The sequence below is a fragment of the Nematolebias whitei genome, chromosome 21 (genome assembly GCF_014905685.2).
Source record: "Nematolebias whitei isolate Nwh7 chromosome 21, NemWhi1, whole genome shotgun sequence".
Lineage (NCBI taxonomy): Eukaryota > Metazoa > Chordata > Actinopteri > Cyprinodontiformes > Rivulidae > Nematolebias > Nematolebias whitei.
The window spans coordinates 9,123,857-9,149,741 of record NC_056518.1 but is presented as its reverse complement, the minus strand read 5'-3'; the positions used below and the strand labels follow the sequence as shown (position 1 = coordinate 9,149,741).

The 25,885-nt window shown below is 43.1% G+C and overlaps 1 protein-coding gene across 1 annotated transcript in view; it reads right to left on the bottom strand.

The window, feature by feature from the left end:
* meis2a (Meis homeobox 2a) overlaps positions 1 to 25,885 on the bottom strand; it is a gene marked incomplete in the record, with an annotated part of 83,547 nt that overhangs the window by 28,896 nt on the left and 28,766 nt on the right. Inside the window, 1 exon segment of the mRNA XM_037694931.1 lies at positions 19,720 to 19,865. Coding sequence (XP_037550859.1) covers positions 19,720 to 19,865 — 146 coding nt within the window.

Here is a 25,885-nt window from a genome sequence, read left to right as displayed (position 1 = left end):
GCAGCACCTGAGGATCATCAGCTTGATGAGCAAGAGGAACATAAAAGGCTGCAGAGGACATGCAGTCAGCGCTGGAGCATTACCTGACAATGGTAGCTGTGCTCTGATCTTTTTCTTGTGAGTTAAACTGAATATTAACAGACTTTGTATTTCTCTGTGCTTCCAGTGTTTAATCCCTGATGTCCTCCTGTCCCCTGGATTTTCCTCTGTGGACCTTGAGCTCTCCTGTGCCTCCTCAGCTGCCTCCATGTCTTCCTACCACTGGCCTGCCTCCTGCCTGGAACCATTGGGTCAGCTCTCCCCACAACTGACTCCTACCTCCTAGCAGCAGAAACATTATCACCCCTGCTGACAGACCATTAACCATCTCCTTGCTCTTCAGGGTTCCAGCTGCCTCCATGGTACATTTGATGATTTTCCACTTTGCTAAATAAACACTATAAAACGTATTGGAGTCTTGGTACCTGTTCTCTTCAGTCCTTGTATCTGTGTATAGCCACAATCACTAGTTTCATTAAAATTTGTTCAGCGCCAATGTGTTAAGTAAGGATGTTACACAATGTGTTGTGCTCAAAGTACACATTGAGGGCGATGCTCAGCTACTACCACACCAATCTTTAGCTCAGTATCTGTAAAATTGGCTGAGCTGCAGCTATTTTTGTGCTTTCTAAGCTCACTTGGCTGTGACAGCCACCTTGATTTAGATTGAATCCAAAACTTGATTTGTGGATGTCAATAATGTTTCATTTCTTGAAATATCTTGAAATCTCACCACCTCGATGTCAAATGTAATCATGTTTTAATTGAGCTGCTGGTAGTTTTTTTATGTCTCAAATCGTGTCCTGCTAGACAAGATGTGAAAGATCTTTTTTTTGTAATACCACTATCTACCCTCATGTTTCTCCCCCTTTTCCTATCCAAGATTATTATCTGATAAGGATAAAATGGCCGCGCTCTCCTGTAGTTGCAGCTTCGTGCACTCCGCCCATCTTTCGGACGACTGTACGTACATATTCACGTTGTACCTTGGTGCAATTCTAATAAAGTTTATTCTGATTCTGATTCTGAATATCATGAAAATCTGTTAAGTTGAATCAGTTGTTCATTACATATTTTGCTACAGACAAGCACATGGACACAAGGGGGAAAAAAAAGCATTTTTGCTCCGACTTTGTCTTTAGCGGTATGTGATTATTTTACAGAATTTGTGCACATCCTTCTGGCAGTGACATGTAAAAGGAGTGCAGCTTTCTTCCTCTGCCTTTTCTTTGTTTCTACCTGACCTTGGTCACCACCTAAACACACTTGCAAATATACCAAAGCAAACACTTCCTCCTACCCTGCTCACACAAACATAAACAGGCTCCAAGGTAAGGATGGCGTAGTAGGAACAGCCTACACTGGAAATGAGGAGTGGGTCATTTACATTGTATTAAGGCTTCCTCAGCCTCTTAGGCCCAGACCCGGTCATCAATCGCCCACTGTCAGCCAGAGCGTGCTCTAGCCTCATGATAAATACGCCGGCCAGCAGCACGGCTCGTCCAGCAGCTACCACGTAATGAATGGTTTGAACAAACAAGAAAGATGTCTCATCAAGGAGAGTGGGGACGTTAAAGCCCCCGTGCACACAAAAACCCCTGAGTAAGGAGATTTACTCTGACCGCATAGATACGACACAAAAATATCCTTTTTTTATCCAACCCTCTCCCATTAACCCACTCATTCCCCTGATGTCACGTGATGGAGACATTCTCAAACCTTAAATCTTGAGTAGGTTTTGGTACGTGCACACGAAATATAAAAACATTTACAAATGAACCCGACGAAGCCGTTCCTCATTCTCTAGTCATCTGCTCTGAACCCTCTGTGTTGCTGTTCTTGCTGACCTTCTTGCTCTAACACATATATGATGGAAGCCACCCACACAAAATTTACATTGTGGCAACTTTCCCTTTAGCTTGGCGATATGAAAGCTCAGAAAAGGGTGCATGATGGCAAGTTAAACACACACACACACACGCACACGCACGAAGCAAGTTGACTTGATGGGCCTGTTACAAAGCTGCAGCAACCGTGAAATTGGAGAATGACTATTTAGACCTCTGAGTAACCTCTTAATGTTAATTGCCACAGTAAAACCAACAACAACAAAGCACAATAATCAGACAATGAAAAAATATAAATTGTTTTTATTTAAAAGCAAAGCTGAAATGCACATTTTAGAGAAATATCAAACTAAAAGTACAAAGTCTCCTCTGATGTGTGTGTGTGTGTGTGTTTTTCCTGGATAGTTGTTCTCTACTCTCAGGAGACACCATGACATGCTTTTTTAATGAATGAAACACAAACACACCGCGGGAACAAAGATGGTATTGATAACCTCCACTCTAGCTTCGGATTTGCTCAACATGTCCCATTAAAGTAACTCCTATACAAGCTCGAGTTCAATATCCTTTAAAGAAAAATAAAATAAAATAAAGGAAGTAAAACAGTCTCAAAACTGAAGACGTTCTGTTTGTCAGGACAGCAAAAGTCTGCAGTTTTGACAACTTGTTTCTTTATTTTATCAACTTTGATCAGCAACGTGCACAAACCCTTCATGTCCAGTTCTGGCCTGTAACTGCACATTTATATGACTGACTGCTGGTTAAATGACAGGTTTTCATGTGCTCTGTGCTCTCTGATAACCTGGGCTGTAATAGTTCCTGTGGTTGCTGAACATTACTAGCTCTATCATCTGCTGGGTATTGTCCTTAAACCCCCCCTGAGCTCGTCTTGGCATTTCACCACAACACACATAATAACCACATGCACTGCTGGACCACTCTTACCTCACACCACACCTTTCACCCACACAGATTTCTATCTACTCATTCAACACCCAGTTTGCTATATATCACTTTGGTACTCTCCTGACACCTATTTGCAGCCGTCATCAAATCCCACAGCCTGATCATTATACCGACTGCTCCATGCAACCCCCACCACTTTCCCAGCTCTGATGCTTCCGCTCCACCCACCGAACCTGCAGCAGAGCCTTGCATGAGCCGCTGGTGGACCCCATTGATTAATTACATCATCAGTGTGTGACATGAGTTATGGAGCCAGGTCACAAGGTTGCAGCGGCTTGCAAACCTATTCGATGCTAATGACTCCCAGGAAATCACAGGCCATTGGCTGTTTACCCTCAGCGCCATGGCAACACAAAGGATTTGCTCAGGATGACCGGTGTGATTAGACTCCAGTTATTTTGTCTGTTGGATAAGGATTTTAGATAATCTGCATCTGTATTTTTTCATCCAGTTGAAGTGTGTATTCATGTTTTAAATTAAACAGATGTAATGCCATAAATTAATTTACAACAATGCCTTTTTGTTGTGTCATCAATGATGAGCTGCATTGTTTTGTGCCTTTTGTGTCCCAAACATATTTTCTGTCATAAATGCCTTTCTCACAGGGATTGGTATCATTTTTGTTTTTAATCATGGAAAAACAATAATAATATTCACTGTCAAAAATAAACGCAATCAACCAAGGGAGTGACATTTTAATATGGATTCTACACTGAGCTGGGGTAAGATTGGCACATTTTAAATATGAAGTTGCCATTGTTAATAATGTTACAATTGGCTTCTTTGACAAATGACGATGAGATTGAATGCATATCAGCATTAATGAAAGATCACACAGATATGTAAAAATATCCAGTTGAAGTTTTTGAATTCATCATCACCTTACCCTGGTACTTGCAGCAGGGTTGAAGGAGTGCCTGTAACTTAAATGATTGAATGATTTGATAGTTCTGCGTGATTTAAACCCACAGAAACAATGCTGCTCCTGTTTATTTACAGCCTCATTTAAATCTAATTTATTGACTTTGTTCATGTTTTATTTCTTTGCTTTTGCAGTATTGCATTCTCACCCTTTTTTGTTGCAGATTTTGGCTGCCAATGGGAAAAATTAAGTATGATTTTTATTTATTTTACTACGCTGCTTCCTGACAACAAGCAAGAATGCTTCATGACTCAACTGTACTGCATGCTCGTCCATCACACACACAGACACATTATGAACAGAGCTCACATGACGTCAAGCGACAAACCACAAGCACGGCTTGCCAATCTCTGATAACAGTAAACGAAGGTACCTTTACATTTACACCTCGAACTCTCTGCGTTCAGAACATACCACTGCACTTACCGCTGTCTCTCCCACTTCAAGCTCCAAAGCTGCCACACTAAGTAAGGACTCTCAGCGGACTGCCCTCTGACAGTAAAAAAAAGTGATGACTGCAAATACAAGTCAAACCAGCAAGGCTTACTGCATCTATTATAGAGCAAAAGAGCCCCCAGTCTGTCTGTCTGCCTCTCTGACTGCCTGGATGGCTGGTAGGTTGTTTGGCAGTGCATCAGTACTACTCCTGCAGTTGCTTGCTACCATGCCCCCCTCGACAACAATCACTGGCTGGGCTCCTGAAGCCAGCTCCTGGATCCCAGCCAGCAGCCTGTTTGCTCTACACCATTAATTTATGTTCACTGGAGACAGTGCAAGGTTGTAGGGAGGCTCTATGGCATAACTCCTCTGCTTGCTTGCCAAGCTACAGCAAGAGTAAAGTGGGAGTTGGAAAGAAGGAGGGGTGAAGGGAGAGCGGGTGAGGAAGGAGCCCTGGAGGATGTGAAAGATACAGGAATCTGATTGTACCAATCTCCATGAGGCTAAATAGCAATCACTCCCACACAATCCCAATGCACCCCCAGACATAACCATTGACCAGCAAAAAGAAGAAATGTTTACTGGATTTCTTGTCTAAATTCAATCATGCATAATGAAGTGAAAATACATCACTTATATACAATAATGGAAGTAAAACTGTATTCATTTTCAGCATAGAAATCTAGAAAAAACTTCCAAGCAAATAGGAAACAAAGAGAAGCAATAGATCTGCCTGACTTTGCAACAGGTACATTTAGAAGGTGATCTTATCTATGACTTGCAGCTGCTGAGGTGTCTTTATTTAATCACCCAGTTGAGACTGTTGTGCTGGTTTCTTTGTTCACAGTGCACTGATGCTCCTCTGCGGTCAAGGGCTGTAATATATTTCCATCCGCAAAGTGAGAATACGTTTGTCCATCTCTCCCACCAGTGGCAATTTCTTCCCCACTGCCTCCTGCTTGTCTCCTATCGTCTTCATTCCACCTCTTCCCATTTCTCTTGCACTCATCTGATCTTGTCCCGCTATTTAAAAATTTCAGCTCACATTTTAAGCCAGGTCCTAGAGGGCAGGAATTTGACCTGGCTTTTCAGACCAGTCTGCTGGCTTTGTTGTGGTAACTGCACACTCAGAGGCACCCAGCCTCTATTCTATTCTCCTCACTGGCTTGCCTGATGTCAGCGCAAAAGTCCACACTTAATGCTGTATTATCTTTAAGATATCTTGCAGAGGTGGCACGGCAGAGCAGTGGATAGAGCTGTCGCCTTTCAGCGAGAAGGTCGCCCAATCTCTTCCAGGCCTGGGGCCTTTCTGTATAGAGTTTGCATGTTCTCCTTGTTGGGGTTTTTCGGGGTACTCTGGTTTCCTTCCACAAATCATAAACAAGCATGTTGGGTTATTTGGTAACTCTAAGTTGTCCCTAAGTGTTGGTGAGAGTGTAAATAGTTGTTAATTTAATTTGAAGCTTTATGGCCCTGTGATGGACTTGCAGCCTTTTTTCAGAGTGAACCCCACCTCTCGCACAATGACTGCTGGAGACAAGCGCCAGCACCCCAGACTGGGAAAGAGACAAGCAGGAAAAGAAAATGGATGGATGGATGGATAGATGGACATCTTGCAGAAAAAAATATAATTTTCTCACAAAAAGTTTTGCTTTTATTAAATTTTAATGTATTCCATTTATCCATTTTCTTTACCACCTTTCCTTTTTGATCATGCTGGTGCCTTTTATCAGTGGTCATTGTGTAAAAGATGGTGCCATTGACAGGTTGCAAGTACATGTATTTAAATATCTTTAAGTTTAAAATTTTATTTTCCACATTGACTCCTTTGTTCTTCTGTCGACTGTGAGGTCACAAGTGAAATAATCGGTGTCCCACGTTTGTGAGGTACTTTAAAAACCTATAAGCTAATTTCCTCCACATCTCTTCTCCATGTTCTTGACATAAAGTCACTGGGAGTACATGCAACAGTTAATAAAACGTTGCATTGGCTGGTTCGTGCACAGGTGAAAGCAGCAACCTTTAGAGCTGACAACGAGGATCAGTATTAGTAAACCTCTAACATGGACTTTTCAGCAACTTGAACATTCAGTTCTACTAAAAGTATACTTACAAATTTAAATAATAACCAACATCTTTGAAATGAATTTATGTATGCATACTAAAGCTTACAAATATTTAAAAAAATGGGAACGCACAGAGCTACTGACAAGACAGTTAGGCATTAATGACAAAATCTGTTGAAAATACAGGTTCGCTCTCTAAGATAATCCGCTAGCCCCATTGTGTTCTTTAAACTCTGTTTAACTTTCTAAGTCAAAGTAAAGTGAGGCTAATCTTCAATTGAAACAGAAACATATATTTTGTATAGAAATGGAGAGACTGAGCTAAAGAAAGGTGGGCAGGGTGAGTGCTTCACTTTTCAAATGTAGCTTCTGAGAGTTTCCACTTGACAGTTTTCCTTTCCTTTGTGTACTAACCTAAAGAGAAAAGTATTCAAATACACAACCATCACCTCATTTAGCTCCTTTTGCTCTCTTTTTCCAGTCTATCCTCTGTCTCTTTAAGGCTGCACATTCTCCAGAGAAAGGCCACTACGTTCTAATAGTGAGCCTCGGGATACAACGACAAGAGCACAGCCACTTACAGAAGACAAACAAGAACCCCCTCAGGGGCAACTATGGAATGTCAAGCCAATTTGAAAGATATCATAGGACATTTGTAATGTCAATTTTTGTTTTCAGGTCAGGAATCAAAGGCAAACATGGTGGTTAACATTTGTCCATTACATTGCAGGCAGGAACACCACCTCCCTCGCCCAAAAACAGCTGCAGGGGACACTTCCTGTTTGCTAATGATGCTAAATGTGTTCAAGTCAACCATGTCAAATTTTCTCCCCCCTCTGAATGGACAGCTGGGGTGGAAACCAGCATTTTCTCTCTTCTTTTCCAGTACCTCTCTTTTTCCTATTTTACATGTTGAAGAAGCACTTGTGAGACCAAGACAAACACTTCAGTTTGTTTTCACACCTGATAGTCCGGTAGACTCGGTTCGGTTGGGGACCAATATTCATAACATTTTGTTTACATTTGAGCTGCTGCGTTTGCATTCACACTGCACTGTGCAGTCGAGCCAACCTGTTCTAGACTGCACAGTGCAGTGTGCAGTCTAGAACACACTGCACTGTGCAGTGGGGGTGGGGGAACACAACCTGTCCCCCCACTCGCCTGTGGGGGCGCTGCACCAAGAACTACTGAAAGAAACGACACAAAAACCTCTGAAGACACTTCGTCTTCTTCTGGAAATAAAAACAAAAACGGAGTGGCGTCAAATTTTAGCATTTTAGGAGTTATATTTTGTCATTTTTCAATAATGGACTCAGCATGAGCAGAAGATGAGGCAGAAGACCATGGAGAATGTTGTTTTTCACACAAGGCTGACAGCTCCATATGAGGTAAGAGAAATGCTTGTTGGTTTGCCCTGCGTTGTACTCCACTTCCTGCTTGCGAAGAGCAGTCTGTTTACATTCACTCTGTACTCGAACCACACTCGAGTTTTCTTCTACAGGACCGAGACCTAGGTTTTACACCAGGCCAGAGTTTGCCTTTTTGTTCCATGACAGAGTTTGATGGCGAGTTCACACCTCCCCAAACGAACCGGACTTCTTTGGCAAACGGGCTAGAGTTCGGGACAAGAGGGCTGATGTTAATGCACCCTCAGATCGCATCCCTTACCACACTGACATCACAGAAACTGTTCATTTGAGATTACAAGCGTTTTTGTGGCATGAAGCCAACCAAGCCCTGATCAGTCATCACCCTGTCCCTACCTGTTGTGTCTGTTCTCCTACAGACTACAGTCTTTCCTTTCAGAAATGCAAGTCTTCTGAGCTCTCCTTTCATGTAGGAGTGTGAGTAAAGGAGATTTCTTCTGTCATTGCTCAACACCCAAAGGTGGCAGAGCACATGTATGCACTGACGGATGCCCTCAGGATCTTTCACTTTTCTAATGTGCCTTAAAGGACAGTTGTACGGAGGCCCTGAGGTGTAAATGAACATTTGAAAAAACAAAATTACATGTGAAAAAAAAATAATAATTTGAAAAAAAAAAAAAGGAATTTCAGTAAGCCAAAGTGGAAGTGGCAAGAATCACTTTTGAAAAAATGGAGTCATATTTGAAAAAAACCCCAGAAAAACCCACCACTTCCGGTTTTACTTAAATTAATTCCATTTTGTCAAATGTGATTCTGGCCACTTCCGCTTTGGCCACTTCCACTTTGGCTTAATGTAATCCCGTTTTTTCAAATGCATTTTTGTTGCGTTTTTTGAATTGTAAATCTGTTTTTTCAAATGTTGCTTATTTACACATCAGGGCCACCGTATAGTTGGCATGTGACAGAGTCAAAACATCCTTATGATGTGCAGCCAAGAGACAAGAGAACAGGAAAGGGAAAAAAAAAAGAACAAGCAAAGGCTTTTGTAGCTTTTAGCCTTGGTTAATAGCATCAAATCTTTAAGTACTTTTTTTTCCCCATTACCTCCTTCTCTCCACTCGCAGTGGTTTTAGGCTCAATCCTGCCCGAGGGCCAAGGTGACCTTTGACCTGGCTGGCCTGCCTGGCTACAGCCCTCTCGTTTGTTAGACGCTTTATCCACTGACAAAGCAGGCAGGAAGTTGGCAGCAACCCAGCAGCCCCATGGGAGGATGACCATCAGCTAGCTCAGCTTACCGCTTATTACAGGAAGGTGGGGAGCATGTGTATGTTGTGTGCCTGACTGTGCATTTGTGTGTTTGTGTGTATGTGTGTGTGTCCTTATACCTCATGCATATTTTGTTTGTTTGCATACATGCATTCTTATAATTGATTTTGCACATGTGCAACTGCAGACATGTTCAAATTATTGCTATGAATGTGTGTAAAACTATACATATGCTCAGTTTTTCACAGCTCTGTCTTAAGACAAATAAAGTATGAGCCTGGAAGCTGCAAACATCCTTATCTTCAAGCAAACCAAAGCAGCTACCTTGTAAGCAACAATCAGGCAACCTTCCAGCTGCTGGACTCTTGGGACCCCAGCACACTCCAGTTTTCCTTTTCTTCCTCCTCCTTTCTGCAGCCTGCTCATCAGAGCGCTCAGAACAGCTCACTAAAGCATTATATCATAAGACACTCCAGTTTCTCTCTTGCCACTCTATAAAAGTCAGGTAATTCATACTTCATTTATATACCTGCCCATTAATAAAGCTGATGAACTTTTACTCCTTAAATCTAATGGGCCATTTTAGCAGGACTTACAGCGCCTGACGTTTTTCTCCTCGTTGCTGCTCTTCTTCCTTGCACTGCTTTGAAAAACGATAATCCACTATAAACTGCTGCTTTAGAAGCATTGCAAGGACTAAGAGAAGGATTTTCAAGTTTTTGAGATTTTTGACTGATCCCTGCCCGAGACGAGCCATGACACGTACCTTATGGTGGATTTTTTTTCCTGTCTACCTTTTTCTGTCTCGATGCTACAAAAGGTCATTGACCTACGGGCCTAACGCAAGGCACGATGGCTCCCTGGCTCAGAGGCTGTTGACAAGCGTCTGTGTTCTTTTCAACAACTCGTTGAACCACCCCCCACCCCCAACCTTCCCTTCTCAGGAATGTAACACGACCGCTTACCGAGGTAACTCAAGCCCCTCCCCTCTCCCATCCTTCATTTACAGCAAGGGAGAGAGAGGCAGAGACCAACTGGGGGTGTTCGACAGCTGTCCTCCATCTCATCATCTAACTCTTGCTCCCGCTCTATTTCTCTTCCTCTCTTTAGATTTGCTTCTAACCCACTGCCTGTGGAATAATTAATGATGCAATTGAGCCAAGGAGAGGACCCTGACCAGCAGGGGCCATTCCTGAACGTCTGTACAGCCGTTTTATGGAGTCGTGGAAAATAGAAACAGATAAAGACGTGATTGGACAGATATAAGCAAAGAAAGGGTCGACATAAAACAGTCAGAAGATGAGAGGAAGAGATTGTTAATAGTCTGTTCTGTTGAAGATCTGTTCTTGTTCCCTCAAGTCTAATCCTCGGTCCCCATCCCCCTTCTCTTCTCGTCCGTCCTCATGGCAGGATTGGGGGGCCTGACCTGTCTGGTGATTGATGGTAATGTCTCAGGAAGTCATTTTCCCCGACAGCACCCCATCGCCTTTCACCAGGCCTGGTGCAGAGGTGAGGCCATCACATGGATGCTTTTAACTCTGCTTACTCACCTCCTGGGTCTCCTGCACCCTTCTGTCTGAAGCGTCCACCCACCTTCCCTCGAATCACAACTATGCAAATCACTAAACTTGACTCAAATCTAAAAGTGGTCATGGTAGAGATGGAGTTAGTTTAGGAAGAGATTCAAAGCTCAGTAATTGTATTTTGATTTAAATGAAAGCGCAGGACATCTTGAAGTGGATCAGCCTCCAATTCAGGTTGCTGGAGATGAATCCTCACAACTCCATTACTGTTAGTGCTTACGACCTCCATTATAGCAATTAGGACACAATTCCAGCACTAGGAATGCATTGCTCTGTTGCTGAATTGCTAACATCTGCCGTGTCTCCACTCCATGTGTCAAAGTAGACTTGTCGTTTCTTAAACACACATCTTTTTTACAGTCACACTCGTTTTTTTCCTTCTCCCTTTTCTTCAACACTGCTCTCCACATTTATTTTCCTAATTCGTCTCAAACTGTGCCTTAAAGAGATTCCTCTCTGTTTGAGCCCAAATAACCTAAAATGATCCGTGAAGAAACTCCCAGTTCCCATTTTCAATAGGCTTCATTAGTTTTTAATATCTAGCCAAGGAAAGTAAGGGGAAATGGCATGAAGATAATCAATGAAAAAGGGGCTGGTACCCTATTAATCTCCCCCAAAGGATTGTGGGTTAATACACGCTCTTGCATAGGCAAACATGGCTGTGTGGTGAACACATCTGTCTGCCTGGATGGGCTACTTAATGAAACAGCCAGTGTTTGGCTCCTGAGATGGATGTCGTTCCCCCAGTGAAAAATGAGTTCCTGCTCCCTCTTTACTGAGGCTGAGCCACACATGATAGGGCTCTATTCATTTCACTAGACCCGATTGTGCTTCTTCGTGAGACCAGCTTAAACAATAAAGGTGCCAGGCAGGACAGGCAACGCATGGTCACTAGAGCAAAACTTCATGGAGATCATATCAGGGAATCCTAATGTGAACAAGACTCAGACTGATCTGGAAATAAGAGAAGATACTGAAAGACTAAATGAGAAAGTAGTACAGTAAACGACCAAAGGAGAACAAAAAAGAAGACGTGAAGAATGAGCTAGCTATGATAGATAAGCAGGTTCAGTGTGCTTTTGTGTGTGTATGCATGTGCAGTGTCAAATATGCCAGGACATGTGTGCATGTTCCTGTGTATTCTGACAGTGTCAAAGCTGACCCCTGGTCAGGGAGTCCTGTAATAGGAGCTCACCTCCGGTTTTGTGAGTTCTACTCTCAGTGTGCTAAACAGCCACCTGAAGACAGGAATACCCATTGTGACCTTGCCCCTGAGGTAACTGAGCTACATATCCGGGGGGACAGGCATGAAACTCACAATGTCACATGTTGCAGAGACACAGACAGGTGGGGAGAGATGGACACAGAGGGAGATAGAGGTTTAAATCAAAACCTGCCCAGTGGAGACAGGAGAGGGACAGATGGTGGAAGGGATTGTAAGTGCAAACAGGACCCTTATAAGAGGATGAGTGCAAGTAGGGTACAGTATAGTGTTGAGCTATGTTGAAGGTGTCAGAGGTGTTTGCTGTTGTTCAGTGAAAACAAAGCATCACAGCATAAGAGGATTGAGCCGCCCAACTCGGTGCCTTGGGGTGTAACTGAGATTTGTGCCCATATGGAAATTGATGCCTGTCAGCATGTCTATGACTCAACTCTGACAACATGCACATGTGTGTTTCTGTGTGTACACTGTGCTATGACAAATGAGCAGTGCCTAATTTGTGACTGATTATGCGAGCTGCGGGTGCCCTAAACCTCTTTGAACTTGTAATTGCCCCTGGTTTCCGTAATGAACATTAAGGAGGATTCAAAAATGTGTTGCTAATTACACATTAGCCCCCCCCTCTCACCCACCCCCTATTTTTTCATATTTCTTCGTTCTCTATGTTGGATAAAAAAGAGTGGAGGAGGAGCAGGAGATATTGTAGAAGGATGAGAAACAAGAAGGAGGTTCTGCATTGGGAGGCATGCACCGCTGTTGTCACCCTCTTTATCTAAATTACAGTACAAGCTGGTTTATGGGTTTTAGAGAGGTGCTTTGTATGTTAGCCACTGCAGCCCCGGGGGTACGGGGAACAAGATTTCCTCATGATCCATATTCAGAGAGAATTACATATGGAACCAGGGTCTGGTGTGCTGTGATTTGAATTTATACAATTACTTTTTCATTTATATTTGATTTGTTTCATTGGCTTACCATTTATTTTTTTGTATCTGCTTTTCCATACCATTGACTGAAATAGCTATTTTGGTGCAGAGCTTTTCGTATAACATTACATGGTTTTAGGCAATATCTGACTAAAGAGAACTCCAAGGGAATGAAGTTAACTAGGTCTGTTCTATGTGGAGAAGAGACTACAACACATGGCTCTGTAATATATATGTCAGAGAGAAATGTTTTAGCAATGAAGCATTCTGGGTAAATCCTGCTGAGGTGCAGGAGAGTCCGCTGTGGCTGGTGGAAGGGAAAGAGTTGTGGGGTGGGGGTGGGGGGGCAACAAATTGACCCGCTCAGCCTCTGTCTTTGATGTGGACTGGTTTCTTTTTGAAAAACTAGTCCATATGTTCAGAGGGAGGAAGACAGAAAAGATATCAAAAATTGAAAGTGAGGAAGTTGGAGTGGAGGGTGCGGGAGGGAGTGCATGTGAGAACAAGAGACATGGCTCGCAGTTATAAGGACCCCACTGTGCAGGAATCCCACAGCCTGCCTCTGGACTGTGTTGGGTAAAACAAAAGCATGCATTTGAGAAGAGCAGAAAGAGAAGGGAGAAAATCAGGCAAAAAGGCAGGAGTGAGATTTGTTGCAGCTATGGGGTCCCATGACAAACCAAACAGTGCAACACATAGTCTGCTTTTGATTTCTACTCAGTGCCTCCATCCCTCAACCTTTCGTCTCTCTTTGACTCCCAACCCTGTTTAGCCTGTTTTGCTGTTTCCATGCTCATGCTCCTCTTTTTCCCCTTTTGCGTTTTCCTTCTTTTTGGTGTGAGATGAATATCAAAGTGGCACTGTGGCAGCTTGGAAGGCCTGCAGCAGAATCTCATTGGCCTCCATGGTCCCCTGCAAGCAGCAGCCGCCATAGCAACAGTAGCAATAGCTCTTTCCACTATTCCACAATCTACCAAGGGGGCAATAAGTTCCGTCTGCAGGGTGAAACCCCAGAATGGGTTAGAGGTAATTTAAGGGAGCTGGCTCTAAGGTCTGAAACCAAAATCCTCCTCTTGCCTTTGTTATGAGTAAAATAACCCCAAATGTAAAAATGCGGGAAAGCAGCATAGAATCAACAACCCCTATCTTAATAACAGCTCTTCCACCAGAGACATCACAAAAAAACATATGGAGTCCCTTATTACAAATGATGACATTCCATCCTACTTCCCATAGAGTTAGCTCAGTCAGCCTGAATCAGTGTTATGACTACAGAAGCAACTGACAGAGCTGAAGGCAGGGAAATGTTCCCGAACTGGGGTCTAGTCTCCCTGGAGCATGAGGCCTTAGAAAAAGGTCTTGTCAGCTTTGTGCATGTGGATTCTTGAAAGACTCTCTCACTGCTCAGAGTGAGTTTATAAATCTGACTGCCATCAACAGGGCTTTGCTCTGTTTGTTGTCTGCTATGGTCAGGGCATGTGCAGTCACCTCTGCAGGGGAAAGTCAAACTCACGCTGTGCTCCTTCTATTCAATGAGGACACCCCTGTTGCAAAATCACACTCTAAAGAAATGGATATTGCACCACATTTCAGTGAACTCTTTGAGCTCTTCTTTTTTTCTGCATTGTTGTGCTTGACAATATCTGTTTTTCTTTTTTGCAAACACTGTGGATTTTCACATAGTCTAATCACCTCCATGCAGCGGGAATGTGTTATAAACAGTCCCTGAGCGAGAGCACTCATCTCTGCTACTTCATTAAACAACCTGCATTAAGATGCAAACAGCAGGAATGAAAATTAACAGCAAGGGAAGGGAAATGAGAGGAACCAGGGAGGAGAAGTACTGGGGTTATGTGGGTACCCCTGCGTTTACAAACACACAACAGCAGGATGCTAATATCCAATAAGTAAACCTGTGAGATAAAAAAAAAAATCAAGTACACAATGATAGTAATTATTATATGGAAATATGTAAGCACTTTTCTTCTACCAATTGCACGGTGTATGCAAGGTTAATGTGGCATGTTTTATGTGTGCGTGGATTCCATGTGGGGTGAGTTGGCTTTGAAGTGGAACTGTGACAGATCTGGATTAGGGGGCAAAGTGTAAAGGTCTGATGTCAGAGCATGAAACGAATTAGAGCTTATTACGTTCAAATGCAGCACTAAATCTCTGGAACAGCAACCATCTATGCCAAAACACACTGTAAACAGTCGGAGCTGCAACACACAGATGCTTGAGTACAGCACAGCACATTGCAATAAAATGACAAAACTTGATGCCGTTCTTACAGAAAGTATAAATAAACTGAAACGCTGAAATAAGAATACATGCAAATTTGTTTGTATTTATGTACAAAGTATATTTGTATGTGAGGTCCTATTGTTGCTGTCTTGACCTGACATGAGAGGAACAGATGGCAGGCAGCGGTGGTTCGTGTCTGTTTTCCAGGGTCGCTGAGCAGCCAACACACCACCTCGACAATAGCTAAACCAAATCTCAACTCCCTCAAAGGTCTCCTCTGCACTCATTACTAGCAACTTTCAATGACTGCAGTGATAAACATCTCCAAACTATGTTATATTGTCACTCACATTTGTTTTGCAAACACTCACAAGGCAGCTGGTATTGTGACAAAAGAAACATGATGACTCTTTTTCCTACTTCTTCCACCGTTAGTCACACATTTGGATAGTGGCAGTGAACCAAATCGTCGCCTGTGTTGCTACGGGTGACTGGAGAACTGACTTTTGGGTTCCTGAGGCAAACAAGCACATGACAGATTAGTGTGTGGGCCTCCTCCAGGCTTCCACCCCGTGACCCTTAGGAGCCCCTTCGTTTACCCCCTCCCTGTTCATGCTCTTATATCCACTCCCTGCCTCTCCTTTGTCTCCACGCTCTCATCCAAACTTAAAACAACCTAAGAAGGTGGAAAAGCAAAACTGATTCTCAATCATGGAGGCACAAGTTGTTTAAAATTAGCTGGCCTTAAAAAGTAAAATAATTTTTTAAAAGACAATTTAATGAAATTGCTTACATGCTGTTATGTAGGTGCCCTCAAAAAGGTAAAGAAAGAATTATGATGGTTCAGTATAAAAGGGACTGAGTACTTCAAACTATTTGCAGATGTGTGTTTCCACTATTTGAAGGCAGCTTGTAGTGGAACAACACACAGGGATTAGAGGACAAGAGGAGCTTAAACAAAACTGGGGATACCGCAGGCCTGACAGTTTAGTCTACACAAACAAAGTGCCCTTTCCTTTTTGTGGGATGAACTTGTACACTTGTTTATCGTATGTAACAAACATCGGTTGCCAGGGTTCGGTCTTGCCTGTGCCCATGTCTTCTGAATGACCCTCGCTGGCTCTTTTTATGTGCATCTATAAAGGGTGGCAGAGAGAGCAGCTCCCACAGGAGGGCTCGACCTGACGATGACACCCTGTTGTCATGGAGACTAATGCTATGTTCGGCTTGGGTTGGGAGTGTGTGGGTTGGGGGGGCTGGAGCACTGTCACTGGTGTATCTAATGATGTTTGCAGCACAATGCTCTCAGCTCATCAAAGGTTCTCACTTTTTGCGATATTAGCATTGTTGTTGCAACACTTGCGCTCTGAAGTTCTTGTTCAAGTGTTTGTAAAAGGTGTGCAAAAACATAAAAAAAGTTTTTTACTGCCCAACTTTAGTAGAAACACAGTTCAAAAGTCAGCTTGAGTGTTACAGACCAATGGTCTGTTGTACTGATAACTATAAAATGTAATCTAATCACACCTAAACATTTCACTTCTGTGCATTTAGTTCTACTTCACAGTCCAAAGACTCTCTAAATCACCAAAGGATATATCACTTCCCTTTCAAGAAACCCAGGGGACCAATACACCTGGCTTAGCAGCTTAACAGCATTTCCCAAAACACCCGGGCCAAAGGGTGGCCCAGCACAGAACCTGAGATGCTTGATACTTAAAAGGGCTACCTCCTTACATCTCTGACTGACCACTCTCTCACTATCGCGTGACCCTTCCCTCCCTCCTTTACAGTTCACACAAAAACTTTTAACTAGTGACGCTTGCTCCTGAGGTCCCTTATTTATTTTCATAGGTGTTTGAGGGTTTACATTAGTCAAAAGACAAGGCCAGGGCTCATATTGGTTTCTTTGCATCTGAGTGCTTCCTGTTTTCATTGCAAGGCCGACCCTTGTCTTTACAGGGGTGAGCGAGGGCTAGAAAGGGTGAAAGGGAAGGAAAGGCCAAGGGCACCAAGGGGCTAATTGTAAAGTTAAAGTTAGTGTCTTCCAAACATAAAAGAGCAGGGTTTTTTTTAACAGGCATTAGAAAAAAAATGTTTTCCTCATTTTCTCATGAATACTTATCCCTTCAGATTCTTATTATCTAAAAATCAAGCACCCTCTTCTGCACCGTAGTTCTTTCTTTTTGAAGCGAAGCAGAACATTTTACCCCTAACAGTGAAGTTTACCTTTCTGATAACATAATCTCCCTGTAGTATTGAAAAGCTTATACCAACAGTCTGGGATTTCCCTTCCCCTAATGTGGCTGGAAGACATCCAGAAACACATGGAGAGAGAAAGGGAGAGGGCTTGGCATTAGTGAGAAAAAAAAAAAAAAGCTGGAGGTAGGATAGAGGGGAGTGGGGAGACAGTCTGACCCTTTTCTGCCAGCCAACATCAGCTGATCTGTCCAATGTTGTCCAATTACATGTGGGACATTTCAGGCTGTCAGGTCACATGGTCTCCTGAACATGGGCATATGGCCTCATAATAAACGGGGTTATAATAGCTTATCTTCTTCATGTTTTGTGAGATCAATATGTCCAAGGAGTGCACTTTCCTCTCAGTTGGAATGCTGCTAGAGGTGAATATGAGTTGAATTTTGTTTTCTTCCTGTATGTGAAGAAAACAACCGTGTGATTTCTCCCGAGAGAGTGTGAGGTCAGAGTGAAGCCTCAGAGAGGAGGGGAGAGGGAGAGGGCAATTTTGTTATAGTGAATCTAAAAGCCAACAGTTGTTACTATTGGCCTGTGTTGTTTTTCTGTGTGTGAAGGGGGGGTCCTGTCCTTTTGAGCTTTTCAGAAGATATGACAATGGCTGGATGTTGAGAACATGTGTAGGGAGACCCCTGCGGCTCATGGAAGAGGAGCTCCATGCTGGCCCCCTCAGTTTGAGAAAATACAAGGCCGTTCCTTTCACTCCTCACCCCTCAGTTAATGAATGCGTGAATGGCAGAATGCCGCTATAGGCCATTCAGGGGCCAAAGTCCCCAAGAATTCACCCTTGGACAAATGCATCCAGCTATGGCAAATACATTTGCTTAACAAATTAAAAGAAAGGAGAATGGTTAATGGGTGTGTGCGTGTGTGTGTCTAAGAGTTTATGGGTGGGAGAGCTGGATGGTGAGAAGAGAAGGGGGATAATTCAATTAGTCTTCTTCCTCAGCAGAGAAACGAAGGCAGGTTAAAAGGGAGGGATTATTATTTGTACAAGACTGACCAAGGCTTTGCACAAAAGAAACAAATAAAGATTGGAGAACATCTACAAGCAGGGGATGTGATAAAGGAAAGAGGAACAGAAAGAGGCGCTTTGAAAGCTTTGCTTGATCTGAATTAAACCAGTCTCTGAAAGATGTGTTCATTTGAACTCTTCCCTCTTCATTTCTAGCCTCTCTTAATTTGAAACCCATTTCTAAAGCATTCTGACAACTATGTCAAAGGATTTGTGTAGAAGGGAATATTGAAACTGTGTGAGGATTTCATTAAGAAAAATGCAACACTTTGACACATAAAATAAATTTTACCTTGGCAAAGCATTTAGATTATAATCTCAGAGGGAATTCCAACCAGCATTTTCTTTGCTCAGGGGAAGAAAACGATCATAGTGAAAAGCGGGATTCTAAATAAAAAAAAATCCAAAAGTTTTGTTTTCTACGTGGCTTGAACATGAAGCCGGCGCTCTTTGGTAAGAGGACTCCAGCCACGGAGCGACGGAGCTGTGAACAGCTGTGAAGTCATTTTGATAATGATGAGAATAATAAGCGTGCAGACTGGCGTGGTGGAGCTGCTAAGGCCTGCGAGGCTCAGGGCTTTGCTGTTGCAGCTTCACTGCTCCTGAATAGATAAAAGTGATTAAAGCACTCCTGATTATCCCTGACCAATATGTAATGGATTTACAGCCCTTTCAATTAGGCTGTGTTTGCTGGCCGCTTATTACTTGGGCTTTTGGTTAGGTAATCAGGGTAGAGGGGGCTTTGAGCTGAGAGTGGGCACTTTGGTATTGGTAGGGGGGCTATATAGTGCAAAAGGGGTGCCTGACCCTTTTAAATGTGGGGTTGATGTTAAAGACCTCAGCTCCATACCAACTCTATTCAACTTTGTCTGCTTTTTTTACTTTGCTCATCCCCCCATGCCGTCCCATCTCCTCCAGCACAGAGTCACAAACTCAGGCAGCTTTGTGCACCCCGATGTCACCACCTCACACTGAAATCTGACCTTGGTAGCAAAATCAATACAGTCAGATGTTCTGTTAATATCATGACATTAGCGAGGGTGAGGGTCCATGTCGACCACCCTCGTTTACAAAGACACAAGCAGAAGAATTGACTCAACCATATTTTCCTAACTGTGTTTGAACATGTATAGTAATTAACTCTAAATCATGTTGACTGTGTGTGTTTTGTGTAAATAAAGCATCAAAGTTATCAACTGAAGTGTTTGGAAGACAAATAAGCATCAAGTCCATCAGATTAAAAAAATCAAACCAATCAAGAAAGTACATTTTGAGTAAATTCACAAAATAAATTCTGGACTTTGCATTACAGAAGTAGCCATTTTCTACACCCTCATTCTCTAAACCACTCTGTCTCTTTATCGGTTGAGAAACTTTCTTCTTGAGCCAAGTAAACAGTCCAGACTGATTAGATTGACCTGGTCATTGTATCTCTAAAGGCAGGTGAGCATCACTCTTCACTCACCTGCCCCAGTATGTGACAAGTGTGTATGTGCTTCTGTATGTTGTTTCTTTAGAGTCTCGTGTGCATCTCGTGTGCATCCAACACATTTGGCTTTGCTTACCGTGAGGTGCTGAAAAAGCCACGCCCTCATGATGTTTGTGGCCACCTTGGGGAAAATGCCACGCTTTTTCTGCCTCTTCTTATCCTTGTCTGGGTCATCGTCATCCCCTGTGCCAGGCGACGCCACGCTGTTGTCTAAGCCATCTCCTGGACGGAAACCAAAGCCAGCGTTAAATAACACCACGGACCACACCGTAGGCTCAAAGCTCGTTCATCCAGTCTGAGCTGAGTGTTAAGAAGGTTTTGAGGTTTATGAAAGATGAATAAAATGGACAAATACCACAGATATTGAAAAGTGGTGCACTAAGGCCAAACGATTTGATGCAGCGAGGACGATGAGTTAGGAGGGATTTAGATAGCCTTAGACAAAGGCCTGCACAGAGATAGAGGGGTTAACAGAGAGGCCAAAAGGAGCTGTTCTTTACTCCAGAGCATGAAAGAGGGGAATAAGGGTTATAATGTTATGGTTTGCAACTTAAACACTGTGTTTCTAATTCTTTTTCTATATAGGAGGAGCAGGAAAGAAAAACAAATTGGACAAGGAGTCTTCAAATGCAGCAGAGACTAGGACTCATGTCATTAATTCAATTAAATTTGCATGCTTGACGTAACATAAAGCATTTTATTCCCGCCCTTTGAAGAGAGCCAAAGGGGACAGAAAAAGGAAAAGACGATATGAGCAGATTCATGAATTCATGAACGTTCAGTTGAGTGTTTGTGTAATTTAAGGAGGTTCATTGTTGCAATTCAATGAGCAGAGTGAACTTGTCGTATGCATCCCCCATCCTAACCCAAACTTACAATCTCCCCCTTTCCCACCCCCTTTGCCTTGGCATAAGATTAGCATGAGAGGCCAGCGGCGACTTTGCCTACATTAATGTCCATCACTGTTTGATTTCTTGATGAAAACATGAACATATTCCTCCTTCAAGCTGAAGTTTCCATCTTTGTCCCAAGCCTTTTTTCTTGTTCTTCTTCCCTGGCATTAATTGTGCATTAGCAAAAATGATTTACTTTTAACAGTCATGGTTATTTTTTCTTGCCCCCGGGCTCAAATGCCTTGAAAGCCTTCCTTGAGGGCATCTAAATTATGTATCTGAAAAACTCCTCCACTAAGGAAGAGAAGGACCCTGACATTCTCAAAAGTCAGACGCACATGTCTTCCTGTTTTTGTGGAGGCATCAATCACAGCCACCTATGCACGCATTAATCTCACATAAATATTTTAACTAATAACATTAAAAAGGGGGAAAGAAAAGGGATCCGACTGGTGGCGTAATCAAATGCAAAATAAATGAAGAATACAAAGCCAACAGAGACCCACATTTCTAACTTTTTTTTTTTTTGGTTCTTTTTATATTTCTCAACTTCATTTTTTAAATTATTTCCCTTCTCCGTCTTTCTTTGCTGTCTGTGCAGTGTTTTCCTTCCACATCATTAGTGCAGAGCCACACAAAAGAGGAAAACAAAGAAGTGCCGACTTTGCGCTCTCTGTGTGAAGTTAAAAAAGCAACGGCCCTCCTGAAGGACATATGGGAATGGGGACACGGACAAGGGGTGTTGTAATTGTAGAATGGGCATTCATTAGCTGCAAATGCCATAAATCCCAGGCTAAGTACGAATCCTTGTTCAGGAAAGCCTAAAACAATAAACTTTGGTTCGTACCCTGACTGTGAGGGGCTTCCTGAGAAATGCGACCCAGACGGAAGCTAAGTCTAACTCCCCCAGTTTGCTTCAAAACCTCAACAAAAACACAACTAGTGAGCTGTGAATTTTAACCACCCCGCCTTTGTTTCTTTGCTTTTGAGTTTCACTGAATACTGTTTATGCACACTTCAGTGTTTGTTTGGATGCCGCTAGGTTTTGTGTTGATTTTTGAGCTAGTCTCCAAATCCCTCTCCCGCTGTGAGCAGTCAGGCTCATCCAATAGAACCGTGCAGTGGCCAAAAAGCTGGCAGATTAATTTTATTGACGTTTCCATTTTCACTGCAATGTGATAGCCTTCCCCCTGGCCAGGGCCAATGCGACCCGTGCGTATTTACAGACTGACCTGTCACTTCATTACCCAGCATGCTTGCTGCCTCCTGCCCTAGCCCGCAAGGATGAAACCAGACTCCACTGCTGTTCAGCTCCTCTCAGTCTTCCATGCACATGGATATTGATGTGTACCCACAGATCAGACTTAGTTTTCAAGCAGTAATTCCACGTACAGGTATATTAGCTGTTAGCAGACACACCCGTGTTCTCACAAAGAGAGTGTGGACTTAAAAAAAAGGAAGGAAGAAATAATGAAAGAAAGAAGAAAGAGATGCAAGCAGGGCAATGAAGAAAGAGTAGACATAGAATAAGGAAGATCCAACTTGCTCAACCTCATTACATCTGAAGGAGAGCTGGTGCTTTGCATCCACCCCCACTCCTTTCTTATGAGCCTGAGAAGTAACGCTGCAGGGCAAATTGTCCCAAACGCTAATGGCTTCTGACTGTTCCCTGGCAACTCTGCCATTCTAACCTGCGTGGATGTGCACTCTGGAAAAAAAATTGGGTAAGGGGAAAAAGTGCAGGGCAGAGCAGAGGGAAGCGTCCCATCATCTGGCCATGTGACACAGATGGGGGTTGGCTATTAGGAGGCAGTCGAAAGGCCTAAGGGAGCCGAGGTGCTGGAGTGTAGCCCCAGGCACTTTTGGAAAAGCAGCGCCCTTGGAGATAAAAAAAAGACAGCAGCACACCCTCACCCACCCACTCTACCCTCTCTTTCTTTCTTCCCTAAACCTTTTCTCCTCTCCCCTTCCCTCTGCCTCCCTCTCTCACTCCATCAGATCTTAACTTAAAGTGCTTGCAATAAAACTTTTGCCACATATTTTCATATGCACAGCAAATCAGAGGAAATGTAATCAGGCAATAAGACTATGACCGGACCCAATGAGGATAAGAGAGAGTGAATGAGCACACTAACAAACAAACAAGCTCAAGTCCAAACGCACATTACGCTCACATGCATCGCCTTTCTCATCACCAGTGGGTGGTTATTAAAAATGCATTCAGATATATCTCCTTGTGAGTAAATTGGTCTCAGGGCTGAGCTCATTATCGGGCTGAGAAAGGACTGTAAACACATTGCAACTGTGCTTATCTAATGTTGGCACATTGCAGGCCACTTCAAGAGTCCTTGTAGGAAAAAAAACAACTTGCAGAGTACAAAGTGTCATACACTTTCTGCTAGGAGTAAAGAGGACTTTAGGGAAAGTTGAACAACACCTGAGCCAATACTTGAAGTGCAAGAGATGCCCTCCTGCTGAGGAAGCCACTATGGTCCAGTCAGACTCAGAAATGTTATGGATTTAACCACAAGCAATAAATATTGCAGCTACATCAAAAGTAGCCAAACCTACGTTCCTCAAGTTCAATCTTTTTATCAGAAAAAGTTTTTTTTTAAGCTTCTAGACAAATTCAACATTTTTGGTGTGTACTCTTGAGGCTGTGCAGTGATTTTGCGTCAGGAGGCCCAAGCGTTTGTTTCAGGGTAATGAAGCAAGAGTGTATAAGCAGTGGCTTATGAAAGCCACGGTTAAAGTGACTAATTACAACAGACCCCCCATGCCCCCTGTCAGCCCAAACTAGTCAGGCATGTTCAACCAAGCTCACCCAAATAAGAAAAGAAGAAAACTCGAGGGGAGTTAGATTAAAAAAGAAATAAAGAGAGAGCAGAGGCTAAGAGGGTTGTTGTTGCAGGAGCGTCTTTGGATTCTCCACCTCGGCACAGCATTCTGACCAGAACCCTCCACCTCTCCCTCCTATTACACCACCTTTATCCTTGCAGGCTTGGCAGCAGAGAAAGAGGAGAAAAGAAGATGGGGGGATTTAGAGCCTCCCTTTCCCCTCTTTTTCTCCTCAACTTTTGAGCCAACATAAGCGGCGTTTAGCACATTCAGTCCCCCCAAATGGCAGCGAATGAGAGAAGCAGTGGGGGCTCTTCTTTTGTCTGTCTGGTTACCCCTTTTATTTACTCTGGATTTACGGAGGGTTCTTTGCCGACTCTGGGACCACATGCTTTTGACACATGCACAATCTCCTTCACATACACACATACACAAATGCGAAGAGGTTCTATTCACACAAGTGGAACAGCTAGCCCTCTGTTGCTCCGTGCCGGCTGGGGATTACCGACCTTCTTGCTATAACCACATGCTAGCAATATGCTTCGTACTCATGTAACATAGACAAGTGCCAACAAGTAAAGCATAATCTCCTTAATGAAAAAACACTTATGCTGCCATCTGATTTTTAGATTTAAGTAAGCCATCAGAGTGCTTTTGTTTCTGTGTGAACGTGCCATATGGTGCACTGCACTCATTCAGATCCATACAGTTGATGAGGGCTCTATAAAGGAACAGTTTTAGTGTGGCTGCTCCTCTGCAACCAGCATTTTACGCTGATTATTTCCTGATCTGTGCTTAAACAAGCTGCAGCCCCCTTGCACTGGACCATAAAACAACAGCTTAGTAAACAGCAAGCATGCTGACAAATTGGTGGCGCTCAGACCGGAGTCATTAACAGCCTTAAAACCTGTCAGAGCAATTACAACAAACTCTCCTTCAGCAAGTCTCCCTGCCAAAGTCAGATGGCACTTTTCGCCTCTTGTCTACCGCCTCCGTCACCACCACCAGGCCACTGGCTAAACAACACTGAGTGAGAAAACATAACCATGTCCGTCTAAGAGAAATAAGGACAAACATCCAACCGAAGCACAGCTGTATCTGAATCCTGAAGGGCTACAACTGAGAGATTCCTTTTGCATGAGAAGTAATGTGCAGTTGTCTGCCCCTGAAAGCACATCATTAAGCGTTCTCTTAAATGAAGTGGAATAAGAGCTTTTAATTAGATGTTTTCTTCTATGTGTGGGGAAGTGATGCAGTCAAGCAGTAAGAGAAAGACATGGAGAGAAGGAAGGAGAGGTGTGCGCTCAACAACTCCTGTACAGTACCTCCTCCTCCCTTCTCTGCTTGCCCCTTCGCTAAGCCTCCTGAACCTGCCATCAGGCAGATATCTCTGTGTCATCCCTGGAATGTTGGAGATAACTATCATCTCTCTTCTGATCCAAGGCCTCTCTCCTCTCACAGGCACAGCATTGACCCCACAGTGAACATCGCTTTCAAAGAGGGCAAAGTTGAAGTAAAGGGAACAGAGAAAAACAGGACTGAATCATATTTTAACTATCAGATTATTTACCTTATGACCCAAAATATGGGCTGGAGGAAAGCCATTCTCTTTTTCCAGCTTTTACCCTGGAGGCAAAAAGAAGTAGGAGGTTCTAGATTGTTTTGATTACAACCTTTTAATAGCTTTATTGGCAAGATTTTTCATGAAATTCATATATGCCAAGAGCTAAAATACCACTGCAATTAACCTATTACTTGCATCAACAATGACATCATAAAGTAGAGCTTTGATTTTCTGCAGGAGTTTGGACCTTTCATTCATTTCTGTACATATATTTTTAGGTAATAATAGGGAAGTAGGGGTTGAATACACTAGTCGACTAGTCGATTCTAGGACATCTCACGCATTTTTTAATTTTGCGTCGACTAGTCACAGTCAGGGATTGTGTCACATGATCAGCGTTGTGCCGCTGGCTACAAAACAGATTCTTCCAAGCAGATGGAAGGATCATGAGCAGACCAAGTCTTGCCAAACAGGTAGGAATTCATCAACAGTGTGGAAGTATTTCACTAAAGATGACTCTTCCAGTTCAACCGCCCGTTCCACCACTGCCCGCCCCGCTGTCTTTCGTGCACACCACCACCGGTGCACTCCACCAGTGGAGAATCCACCACTGCCGCTGGAGAATCCACCGCCGTGCACCGTACGCGGTGGTGGATATTCGAAGAGAGCAATCCACACCGGCGGTGGTGGATAGTTTTTATTTTTATTTATTTAATCCACTAAATAAAATAAAAATAAAGAAAGGAGGGTGCACCACCACCAGTAGACCAACTTTTATTTTCTTTAGTGGATTAAATAAAATAAAACTAACTTTTGCAACTTAATAATACTTTTGGTTTTCCTGTGACTGCAGCATGATAAATGGTAAATATACGTTCCAATGTTTTTTTTTTGTGTGTGACACACAAAAAAAAAACATTGGAACGTATATTTACCATTTATCATGC